Here is a 12,815-nt window from a genome sequence, read left to right as displayed (position 1 = left end):
ATGAATAAGAGGCTGGAAATGAATAAGAAGATGGATAATGAATAAGAGGCTGGAAATGAATAAGAGGCTGGAAATGAATAAGAAGATGGAAAATGAATAAGAGGCTGGAAATGAATAAGAAGCTGGAAATGAATAAGAGGCTGGAAATGAATAAGAGGCTGGAAATGAATAAGAAGATGGATAATGAATAAGAGGCTGGAAATGAATAAGAAGATGGATAATGAATAAGAGGCTGGAAATGAATAAGAGGCTGGAAATGAATAAGAGGCTGGAAATGAATAAGAGGCTGGAAATGAATAAGAGGCTGGAAATGAATAAGAGGCTGGAAATGAATAAGAAGATGGATAATGAATAAGAGGCTGGAAATGAATAAGAAGATGGATAATGAATAAGAGGCTGGAAATGAATAAGAGGCTGGAAATGAATAAGAAGATGGAAAATGAATAAGAGGCTGGAAATGAATAAGAAGATGGAAAATGAATAAGAGGCTGGAAATGAATAAGAGGCTGGAAATGAATAAGAGGCTGGATAATGAATAAGAGGCTGGAAATGAATAAGAGGCTGGAAATGAATAAGAGGCTGGATAATGAATCCCCTGTCCCACTACCGACAAGGTAGCGACTAAATCCCCTTCCCGGAGAGGACCCTGATGTCATCAGCCAGCGTCATTCTCCCAGATACAGAAACTGATAGAGAAACATACACACGCTCCCTCGCACTGTGTCAGGGTCTGCGCTTTACACACGCTCCCTCGCACTGTGTCAGGGTCTGCGCTTTACACACGCTCCCTCGCACTGTGTCAGGGTCTGCGCTTTACACACGCTCCCTCGCACTGTGTCAGGGTCTGCGCTTTACACACGCTCCGCCTCCCACACACTTTCCTTTGGGCCACACCCACTCCCAGCATGCATTGCTGAAGTAACGGCTGCTGTTGGGCCAGGTGACCGGAGGCTCCGCCCCACGCCTCGCGGTGCTGTCATGGCGGACCCCTCACAGCTCCCGGTGACGCCGAGCCGCCATGAGAAGAGTTTGGGGCTGCTGACCAGCAAGTTCGTGTCTCTGCTGCAGGAGGCGGAGGATGGCGTGCTGGACCTGAAGGCGGTAACTACCCGTGCTCTAAATGTATCCTGCGCTACCCCCCCGTATACCCCGGCACTGCCCCCTGTGCCCCTCATACTCCCCATTGCCCGCTGTATACCACTAACCTGCCCCCTGTGCCCCTCTTATACTCCCCAATGGCCGCTGTATACCACTAACCTGCCCCCTGTGCCCCTCATACTCCCCAATGCCCGCTGTATACCACTAACCTGCCCCCTGTGCCCCTCATACTCCCCAATGCCCGCTGTATACCACTAACCTGCCCCCTGTGCCCCTCATACTCCCCAATGGCCGCTGTATCCCCCGGCACTGCCCCCTGTGCCCCTCATACTCCCCAATGGCCGCTGTATACCTCTAACCTGCCCCCTGTGCCCCTCTTATACTCCCCAATGCCCGCTGTATACCACTAACCTGCCCCCTGTGCCCCTCATACTCCCCAATGCCCGCTGTATACCACTAACCTGCCCCCTGTGCCCCTCATACTCCCCAATGCCCGCTGTATACCACTAACCTGCCCCCTGTGCCCCTCATACTCCCCAATGCCCGCTGTATCCCCCGGCACTGCCCCCTGTGCCCCTCATACTCCCCAATGGCCGCTGTATACCTCTAACCTGCCCCCTGTGCCCCTCTTATACTCCCCAATGCCCGCTGTATACCACTAACCTGCCCCCTGTGCCCCTCATACTCCCCAATGCCCGCTGTATACCACTAACCTGCCCCCTGTGCCCCTCATACTCCCCAATGCCCGCTGTATACCACTAACCTGCCCCCTGTGCCCCTCATACTCCCCAATGCCCGCTGTATACCACTAACCTGCCCCCTGTGCCCCTCATACTCCCCAATGGCCGCTGTATCCCCCGGCACTGCCCCCTGTGCCCCTCTTATACTCCCCAATGGCCGCTGTATACCACTAACCTGCCCCCTGTGCCCCTCTTATACTCCCCAATGGCCGCTGTATACCCCTAACCTGCCCCCTGTGCCCCTCTTATACTCCCCAATGGCCGCTGTATACCACTAACCTGCCCCCTGTGCCCCTTATACTCCCCAATGGCCGCTGTATACCACTAACCTGCCCCCTGTGCCCCTCTTATACTCCCCAATGGCCGCTGTATACCTCTAACCTGCCCCCTGTGCCCCACTTATACTCCCCAATGGCCGCTGTATACCACTAACCTGCCCCCTGTGCCCCTCTTATACTCCCCAATGGCCGCTGTATACCCCTAACCTGCCCCCTGTGCCCCTCTTATACTCCCCAATGGCCGCTGTATACCACTAACCTGCCCCCTGTGCCCCTTATACTCCCCAATGGCCGCTGTATACCACTAACCTGCCCCCTGTGCCCCTCTTATACTCCCCAATGGCCGCTGTATACCTCTAACCTGCCCCCTGTGCCCCTCTTATACTCCCCAATGGCCGCTGTATACCACTAACCTGCCCCCTGTGCCCCTCTTATACTCCCCAATGGCTGCTGTATACCCCTAACCTGCCCCCTGTGCCCCTCTTATACTCCCCAATGACTGCTGTATACCCCTAACCTGCCCCTGTGCCCCACTTATACTCCCCAATGGCTGCTGTATACCCCTAACCTGCCCCCTGTGCCCCTCTTATACTCCCCAATGGCCGCTGTATACCCCTAACTTGCCCCCTGTGCCCCTCTTATACTCCCCAATGGCCGCTGTATACCTCTAACCTGCCTCTGTGCCCCTCTTATACTCCCCAATGGCCGCTGTATACCACTAACCTGCCCCTGTGCCCCTCTTATACTCCCCAATGGCCGCTGTATACCACTAACCTGCCCCTGTGCCCCTCTTATACTCCCCAATGGCTGCTGTATACCCCTAACCTGCCCCCTGTGCCCCTCTTATACTCCCCAATGGCTGCTGTATACCCCTAACCTGCCCCTGTGCCCCACTTATACTCCCCAATGGCTGCTGTATACCCCTAACCTGCCCCCTGTGCCCCTCTTATACTCCCCAATGGCTGCTGTATACCCCTAACCTGCCCCCTGTGCCCCTCTTATACTCCCCAATGGCTGCTGTATACCCCTAACCTGTGCCCCTCTTATACTCCCCAATGGCTGCTGTATACTCCTAACCTGCTCCCTGTGCCCCTCTTATACTCCCCAATGGCCGCTGTATACCCCTAACCTGCCCCCTGTGCCCCTCTTATACTCCCCAATGGCCGCTGTATACCACTAACCTGCCCCCTGTGCCCCTCATACTCCCCAATGGCCGCTGTATACCACTAACCTGCCCCCTGTGCCCCTCTTATACTCCCCAATGGCTGCTGTATACCCCGGCACTGCCCCTGTGTCCCTCTTATACTCCCCAATGGCTGCTGTATACCCCTAACCTGCCCCTGTGCCCCTCTTATACTCCCCAATGGCCGCTGTATACCACTAACCTGCCCCTGTGCCCCTCTTATACTCACCAATGGCTGCTGTATACTGCTAACCTGCCCCATCTCTGTATAACCCTGTGCCAGCCCCACATGTACACCTGCACTGTACCTGTGCCATCTCTGCATAGCTCTGTGCCAGCCCCACATGTACACCTGCACTGCACCTGTGCCATCTCTGCATAGCTCTGTGCCAGCCCCACCTGTACACCTGCACTGCACCTGTGCCATCTCTGCATAGCTCTGTGCCAGCCCCACCTGTACACCTGCACTGCACCTGTGCCATCTCTGCATAGCTCTGTGCCAGCCCCACATGTACACCTGCACTGCACCTGTGCCATCTCTGCATAGCTCTGTGCCAGCCCCACATGCACCCCTTGCACTGGCCCTGTGCCATCTCTGCATTGCTCTGTGCCAGCCCCACATGCACCCCCTGCACTGGCCCTGTGCCATCTCTGCATTGCTCTGTGCCAGCCCCACATGCACCCCCTGCACTGGCCCTGTGCCATCTCTGCATAGCTCTGTGCCAGCCCCACATGCACCCCCTGCACGGGCCCTGTGCCATCTCTGCATTCCTCTGTGCCAGCCCCACATGCACCCCCTGCACTGGCCCTGTGCCATCTCTGCATTCCTCTGTGCCAGCCCCACATGCACCCCCTGCACTGGCCCTGTGCCATCTCTGCATTCCTCTGTGCCAGCCCCACATGCATCCCCTGCACTGGCCCTGTGCCATCTCTGCATTCCTCTGTGCCAGCCCCACATGCACCCCCTGCACTGGCCCTGTGCCATCTCTGCATTCCTCTGTGCCAGCCCCACATGCACCCCCTGCACTGGCCCTGTGCCATCTCTGCATTCCTCTGTGCCAGCTCCACATGCACCCCCTGCACTGGCCCTGTGCCATCTCTGCATTCCTCTGTGCCAGCCCCACATGCACCCCCTGCACTGGCCCTGTGCCATCTCTGCATTCCTCTGTGCCAGCCCCACATGCACCCCCTGCACTGGCCCTGTGCCCACTCCCTGGATTACCCCTGCACTGCTCCTATGCGCTTGTTTTTTCTAAAAAATCTTATAAAAAAATATTTCTTACAATCCAGCAAAATAAAATGGAAATAAAGTGACAGTATTGCTGATCTTCACTCTACCTGTTAGTGTGCATTCTATCTTGCTTGTGTCCACGGCTGCAGGCTGCTCCGTAGTTAATATTACCTTTGGTATTACTACTCCAGATTTACCTTACGAACTCCTGTTTGTATAGGCCCCTATTGTCTGGAGGTTAAGGCCTGGCGGCATCCTAAGTACTGGTGAGTGCGTCGTACTCTATGGAAACAACTGGCGGTTGTTATAGGCAGAAGCCCTTCCTAGAGTGACTCTAGGGACTTATGCAAATACAGGGGCCATTCATTAAAATCAGCTAGTGTAACGCAATGGGGTCTATTTACTAAGCCTTGAAAAGTACCAGCCAATTAGCTCCTAACTGCCATGTCACAGGCTGTGTGTATAAAATTACAGGAGCTGATTGGCCGGCACCTTATCTCCATTCACTTTCTCCATCCAAGATGTAGTAAATAGACCCCAATGTGCGCTATACCCCAGGCTGCAGGGATCAGTCATTGCTATATTAACTAGTGTAACACAATGTGCTGTACCCCCAGGCTGCAGGGATCAGTCATTGCTATATTAACTAGTGTAACACAATGTGCTGTACCCCCAGGCTGCAGACACTTTGGCCGTCAGACAGAAGAGGCGGATTTATGACATCACCAATGTTCTAGAGGGAATCGGACTTATTGAGAAGAAATCCAAGAACAGTATTCAGTGGAAGTAAGACGTAGCATTACGCCAGTGTATGGTGCCTGGGTGACTCTGTGCCATGGATGTCTGAGTGACGCTCACAGTGGGAGGGCCTAATGCCAGTGTATGGTGCCTGGGTGACTTTGCCATGGATGTCTGAGTGACGTTCACAGTGGGAGGGCCTAATGCCAGTGTATGGTGCCTGGGTGACTCTGCCATGGATGTCTGAGTGACGCTCACAGTGGGAGGGCCTAATGCCAGTGTATGGTGCCTGGGTGACTCTGCCATGGATGTCTGAGTGACGCTCACAGTGGGAGGGCCTAATGCCAGTGTATGGTGCCTGGGTGACTCTGTGCCATGGATGTCTGAGTGACGCTCACAGTGGGAGGGCCTAATGCCAGTGTATGGTGCCTGGGTGACTCTGCCATGGATGTCTGAGTGACGCTCACAGTGGGAGGGCCTAATGCCAGTGTATGGTGCCTGGGTGACTCTGCCATGGATGTCTGAGTGACGCTCACAGTGGGAGGGCCTAATGCCAGTGTATGGTGCCTGGGTGACTCTGTGCCATGGATGTTTGAGTGACGCTCACAGTGGGAGGGCGTAATGCCAGTGTATGGTGCCTGGGTGACTCTGCCATGGATGTCTGAGTGACGCTCACAGTGGTAGGGCCTAATGCCAGTGTATGGTGCCTGGGTGACTCTGCGCCATGGACGGCTGAGTGACGCTCACATTTGGAGTATCAGATACGCTTTCAATAACATAATAATATCTATTTTCAGAACATTTACAGATAGCAAATTTTCTTCTTCAGGGTCCATAGCAGTGATTCCCAACCTCGGTCCTCAAGGCACACTAACTGTCCTGGTTTTAGTGATATCCATGATTGTGCACAATTGGTTAAATCAAAATAACTGAGGTACTAATTAAGTCACTTGTGCTCAAGTATGGCTATCCCTAAAACCTGGACTGTTAGTGTGCGTTGAGGACCGTGGTTGGGAACCCGTGGTCCATAGGCTCCACAGGCAGACCTTGAGGTGTAGGTGATGGCTTGGACATTCGGGCACCATGTAGTTAAACTTTTGCTCCCAGGCTGCACCGGGCCACTCTCCCTATACCCCGAGCCAGAGGCACCTCCGTTTCGTTTGGTTCCCGACCAGAGTCACTGTAGACGCAGCCCGAGAACAATTTCTTCAAAACTTCAGAGTGGGCTGCACCGGACTGTCCATTGGATGTTCGTGCTGCCACCCCGTCGGCCCTCTGGTGCAGCGACACCAGTACAGATCTAGCTGGACCTTGCGGGACTCCTAGGACTGCGGCTGGACGCACGGGGATCAGGCAAGGTGGATCACAGTTTGCACTGATCCGCGTGATAGTAGTCCTTTCCTCTGGATCTCGGGACAGACCGGGGATGACAGCAGTGGAGCCAGGCCATATACCCTGCCCTTCCACTAGACCACCAGGGACTCGAAGCTGGACAGGAACCGGCGTCCCGGGGGTTAATTGCCGGCCAGGGGTGGCAGCCTTCCCTGTTTAGCGGCTCCTCCCTTCAGCTCAGTGCTTTTCCGCTAAGGTCTGGCTCTGCTGAAGCGACTCTCCTCCCACGGGCACGCCCCCGATAAGGTCTCTGGCGGCCATATTCTCTCACTGGCAAGTCACCGCTCTCTCAGGAGGTCACGGAGTCCGGTCCCCCTACATACATCACCTCCTGGTCAGCGTATGTGGCACTATAGCCTGCCAGGCACTGAGTCTGCGTAGTTACATTGTAGTGGCATTGTGCAGGTGTTTTCTCTGCATATGTGACTTGTGCTAGTGCTGTCTGTGGCTCTAAGTCATCCTGTCAGACATATTACTATACCTTCTGCCTTCTATCTACTGCGCTAACAGTACATGGTGTTGTCAGGGTCATTTCGGATACCTCACATTTCTACTTCAGGGTCCATAGGGGGTCCACAGGGTTGACCTTGGGGTTATAGCTGGAACAGGATCCATGGGCACCACACAGTTAAGCTTTTAGCTCCCAGGATGCACTTGGGTCCTCCTCTATACCCCGCCCCTGAGCCACAGGCACCTCAGTGTAAGCTGGTGCCTGGCCGGAGTCGGTCACCGCGCAGGGGGGCTGCTCCAGAAGCTTTTTATTTTAAGTTAGATTTTATTTATTTTAATCTTTTTACTACAGACGGCAGCGAAGGCTGTCTGTACAGACGCCCATGCTGCCGCTCTGATCCCCGACTGGCGCCGCGACGCCAGTACTGATCTGGGGATCGCGGCGGGAGGGCAGAGTCCGTACTAGCCGGACTCTGTCTACCTCCCAGGACTGCTGCCGGAGTCGCCGGGGATTCAGGTAAGCCGCGCGTCGCTGGCTAGCGGCGGCGCGCGGAATGCCTTAAATGCAGTCCTTTAGCCTCCGGTCCTGGGGACAGACCGGAGGCTGCTGGCAGTGGCGGCGGGCCCCCCCCATAACCCGTGGGACCACTAGACCACCAGGGATAAAGGGGCAAGCGGGAAGCCAGCATCCCTGGGGTTATGGCCAGCCAGAGGAGGAAGCCTTCCCTGTCAGCGGCTCCTCCCCTCAGCTCAGCGCGCCTTTCAGCACGCAGTCTGGCGTCGCTGAGCTGCAGATACTCGGCCACTCCTCCTCTGAGGTCTCCAGCGGCCATTTTCCCAGTGGCAGCGCAGATCTCAGGGAGCACGCGGACCGGTCCCCCTGTGTACCTCTCCCCTGATTAATGACAGCGTACACAGCACTATAGCCCTCCCAGACACTGAATCTGGGCAGGTTGATTGTAGTGTAAAGGTGCAGTGAGTATATCTTCCTGCATGGTATGTGACTATTGCTAGTGCTGCCGTCTGTGCTTATTTTCTACTTACTGTCAGCTTATACCTATCCCTTTACTTCTCCTACAAGCCCTACAGGTGTGTGGGGGAGGGGCGTTTCTACTGACCTCACTTATATAGATCACGTATTTGTGAGGTCCGTCACATACAGTTGTGTGCTACTCAGTGCCATATTGTGGGCTGTTGTTCAGCACATCGGTGAGTGCGTTTTACTTCTACCCTGGTGCCAGATATATAATATATTCTGTCATGTCAGACGAGAAGGTTGAGCGCTCAGTGGCTCCGGTGTTGGCCTCCTGCGGACGCTGTTCTGCAGGAGTAGATAGGGAGGATTTGTCACAGGATGGCCTGTGTAGTCGATGCTAGGTGGCTCCTGGCCCATCCAGACCTTCTCTGGCGCAGGAACCACCGTGGGCGATGTTTTCTCAAGTGCTGGTGTCTATTGCGGACCGTCTGTCGGTCCCGACCGCTCTCCCTACTAGGGCGGTGCCCCAGCCGACCATCCCCCATCCCCCATTCCCCGGGTGTCCCGCAGTTATTGCGGAGTCCTCCTGGGTCTCAATCAGTAGGTCCCTATGCGGGGTTGCCTATGTATATACAGGCTTCCCCTGTGCCGCAGCAGCCTGTGGTACCTTTTCAGGCCCCTATGGCGACTCCTCCACCATGGGTGGATGTGCTCTCCAACTCCGTGCAAAATTTGGCGGCTGCTTCCTCGGCTTTTCAGTCAATGTTGCAGACTGACATGCCTTCTAGGATTTCAAAACGCCCCCTCATGACACGGGCTGCTCAGGTATCGGACTCAGAGGGTTCCTCAGATGATGGGGAGGTCCCTGATGACACTGACTCGGACGCCTCGGTCCAGGAAATGGATACCAAGTCGTCCATTAATGTGCGAGCACTAGTTAGGGCGGTGCGAGCTATTCTTCTTATAGAGGATGAGGCACCGGTTCCTAAGTCGAAGTTTCCTAGTTTCAAAAAAAACTAAGGTGGCTTCTGCGGTGTTCCCCCTGTCGGATCAGTTGACGGATCATATGGCGGTAGCTTGGCAGGCGCCCAGTAAGAGATTCCTTCCTCAGAAGCGGTTGGCTTCTAATTACCCCTTCCCTGAGGCACATTATGAAAAATGGGAAACTCCACCGGCGGTGGATTCCCATGTCCCCCGTTTAACTCGGGGCGCCACCTTACCATTACCGTCGATATCCTCGCTGAAGGATCCCACGGACAGGAAAGTTGAGACTTGCTTAAAGTCTATTTACTCCCTCTCCGGGGCGGTGGCCCGACCGTCCATGGCCATCTCCTGGGTGGCCAAGGCCATTGAGGGGTGGGCCAATGCATTGGAAGATACCTTCCCAGACGACGCTCCGGATGTCCAGCGGGAGTTGTTGGGACAAATGAGGGACGCTGCTTCTTACATTGGTGAAGCTTCTTTAGATGCTAGTCTGCTGACCTCGCGGGTATCGGCTGCAGCGGTGTCTGGCCGCCGATCCTTGTGGTTGCGGTCCTGGAGAGCGGACTCTGATTCAAAGAAGGGTCTGGAGGCCTTACCTTTCAATGGGGAATTACTATTTGGTCCGGACTTGGACAAAATAGTGGACACCCTGGCTAAATCCAAGTCGGCCTTCCTCCCTTCGGCGGCACTGCCGGCTAAGGTTCGGAGTTCGGCTTTTCGTTCCTTTCGGGTTCAGGGTAAGGCGAAAGGTCAGTCCTTCCCGAGACAGTCTGCGAGTAAGACGGCCTCTAAACCCAAGAAGCAAGCCTGGAGTGCTCGGCGCCCTTCTTCCAAGCAGGAAGATAAACCTGCGGCCTGATGGGACGGGCCTCCCTCTGGGGGACCTCAGAGTGGGAGGCCGACTTCTTCTATTTGCCCAGTGCTGGCACAATACCACCACGGATGCCTGGGTTCGAGAAGTGGTCTCCCAGGGGTACGCCCTGTCTTTTCGGCACAGACCACCCCACCAGTTTTTCTGCACAAGTCCTTCTCAGGACAAGACCAAGGCGTTACAGGTTCAGGAGGCTATAGAGTCCTTGCTGAAAGCAGGGGTCATTGTTCCCGTTCCTCTATCACAACGAGGGACGGGGTATTATTCGTCTCTGTTTCTGGTGCAGAAACCCAATGGTTCTCATCGCCCTATCCTCAACTTGAAGTCTCTGAACAAATTCCTCAGAGTTCCCAAGTTCAGGATGGAAACGTTACGTTCCATCATTCTGGCGATGGAACCGGGGGATTACATGGTGTCCCTGGACATCCAGGACGCCTACCTCCATGTTCCGATAGCATTTTCACACCAGCGGTATCTGAGGTTCGCTATCCTTCAACACCACTATCAGTTCCGGGCGCTACCCTTTGGTCTCTCCACGGCACCAAGGGTGTTCACGAAGATCATGGCGGTCATGGCCGCACATCTTCGGAACCAGAATGTACGGCTGCTGCCGTATCTGGACGACCTCCTGTTGCTGACGAGCTCCCCGGAGGTACTGCTTCAACATCTCCACCTGACGATCGCTTGCCTGCAAGCACACGGGTGGTTGATAAATTGGAAAAAGTCCTCCCTGATTCCATCACAGCGGATGGTTCATTTGGGAGCCTTGCTGGATTCGCGTCAGCAAAGGATCTTCCTGACTCCGGAGAAGGTCGCCTCCCTACAGCTGCGGATACACAGTTGCCTGAGTCGTTGCCGTCTGTCGGTCCATTCGGTTATGAGAGTTCTGGGGTCCATGGTGTCAACATTCGACATGGTGGAATTTGCCCAGTTCCATTCCCGGCCCCTGCAGGGGCTGATTCTATCAGAATGGAACGGGTTACCTCACCGGATCCGCTCTCAGGTGCTGGTGTTGTCTCCGGACGTTCGGCAATCTTTGGCTTGGTGGCTTCAGACAGCTCATCTGGTCGAGGGGCGCCCATTTTGGATCCCGGACTGGGTCCTGCTCACGACGGATGCCAGTCTCCGGGGTTGGGGGGCAGTGACCGGCTCTTTGTCGCTTCAGGGTCGTTGGTCAGCGGAAGAAGCACTTCTCCCCATCAACATCCTGGAACTGCGGGCAGTATACAGGGCCCTGCAGTCGTCCGGCCCCGCTCTTCACGGAAGGGCGGTACAGGTGCAGTCCGACAACGCCACCACGGTGGCGTATATCAACCACCAAGGCGGAACTCGCAGTCAGGCAGCGATGTCGGAGGTGTCTCGTATCCTGACTTGGGCGGAGGGTCACATTCCGGCGATCTCGGCGGTCTTCTTCCCCGGAGTCCTCAATTGGGAGGCGGACTTCCTCAGCCGTCACGACGTGCATCCCGGGGAATGGTCGCTTCACCCAGAGGTGTTTCAGCTACTCGTGGACAGGTGGGGACTGCCGGAGCTGGACTTGATGGCCTCCCGTCACAATCACAAGTTGCCCGTTTACGGGTCAAGGACAAGAGACGCAGGCGCAAGTCTGGTGGACGCGCTGTCGGTGACATGGACGTTTCACCTGGCGTATCTGTTTCCTCCGCTATCCCTGCTTCCTCGGGTTCTGCGGAAATTCAAGCAGGACGGCGGCATGCTCGTGCTGGTAGCTCCGGCGTGGCCCAGACGTCCTTGGTACTCCGATCTCAGGAGCCTCTCCATCGACGCTCCGTACCTTCTTCCTCAGCGTCGGGACCTGTTGTCTCAGGGGCCCTGCCTTTACCCGGATCTGGGTCGGCTGTCTTTGACGGCGTGGCTCTTGAGACAGCCGTCTTGAGGTCTCGGGGCTTCTCCAGTTCGGTTATTGGTACCATGCTCAGGGCACGCAAGCCTGCTTCAGCACGGATTTATCACAGAGTGTGGCACACTTACTTTCAGTGGTGTGAGTCCAGACATTATGATCCTCAGGTGTTCAGAGTTTCCAGGATCTTGGAATTTCTTCAGTCAGGATTGGATCTCGGCTTACGCCTTGCATCTCTGAAGGTTCATGTGTCCGCCTTGTCCGTGTGGTTTCAACGGCGGATTGCAATACTACCAGACGTTCACACCTTTTTCCAGGGTGTTCTCAGGATCCAGCCTCCCTTTGTGCCTCCTGTGGCTCCTTGGGACTTGGCGGTGGTGCTACGGGTCCTGCAGGGTCCTCCGTTTGGGCCTCTTGAGGCGGTGGAGCTCAAGTGGCTGACATTTAAGACGGTTTTTCTCCTGGCAATTGCTTCGGCCAGGAGGGTGTCTGAATTGGGGGCGCTTTCCTGTCGCCCTCCTTTCCTGATTTTTCACCAGGACAGAGCGGTGCTCCGCACTCGTCCTGAGTTTTTGCCCAAAGTGGTCTCGAAGTTCCACATTAATCAGGAACTTGTTGTGCCAGCTTTTCAGTCCCCTGATCTTTCAGCTGGTGAGACTTCCTTAGATGTGGTCCGGGCGCTTAGAATTTATGTAGACCGGACGGCTTCGGTTAGGAAGTCTGATTCCTTGTTTATCCTCTTTGGTTTTCACAAGAGGGGTTGGCCTGCCAACAAACAAACGTTAGCCCGTTGGCTTCGTTCCGTTATTTGTGAGGCTTATGCACAAGAGGGTTTACCTGTGCCAGCCTCTGTTAAGGCTCATTCCACTCGTTCTGTGGGTCCCTCTTGGGCTGCTAGAAGTGGCGCTTCTGCTGTTCAGCTGTGTAAGGCGGCCACTTGGTCTTCTATTCAAACGTTTTTGAGGTTCTATGCGTTTGACACCTTCGCCTCTCAGGATGCTTCCTTTGGGCGCCGG

At 55.2% G+C, this 12,815-nt stretch overlaps 1 protein-coding gene across 1 annotated transcript in view; it reads left to right on the top strand.

The window, feature by feature from the left end:
• Positions 1-857: 857 nt before the first annotated feature.
• The window catches only part of E2F4 (E2F transcription factor 4), a 97,661-nt gene continuing 85,703 nt past the window's right edge, over positions 858-12,815 (top strand). The window contains exons 1-2 of the mRNA XM_088448609.1: positions 858-1,101; positions 5,207-5,316. Coding sequence (XP_088304735.1) covers positions 979-1,101; positions 5,207-5,316 — 233 coding nt within the window. The 5' untranslated portion in view covers positions 858-978. The remainder of the gene's footprint in view (positions 1,102-5,206; positions 5,317-12,815) is intronic.

Source organism: Taudactylus pleione, unplaced genomic scaffold (assembly GCF_031769625.1).
Source record: "Taudactylus pleione unplaced genomic scaffold, aTauple2 ptg000461l, whole genome shotgun sequence".
In the NCBI taxonomy this organism is placed as follows: Eukaryota; Metazoa; Chordata; class Amphibia; order Anura; family Myobatrachidae; genus Taudactylus; species Taudactylus pleione.
The sequence above is the reverse complement of the archived record's forward strand: the minus strand, read 5'-3'. Positions and strand labels throughout refer to the sequence as shown.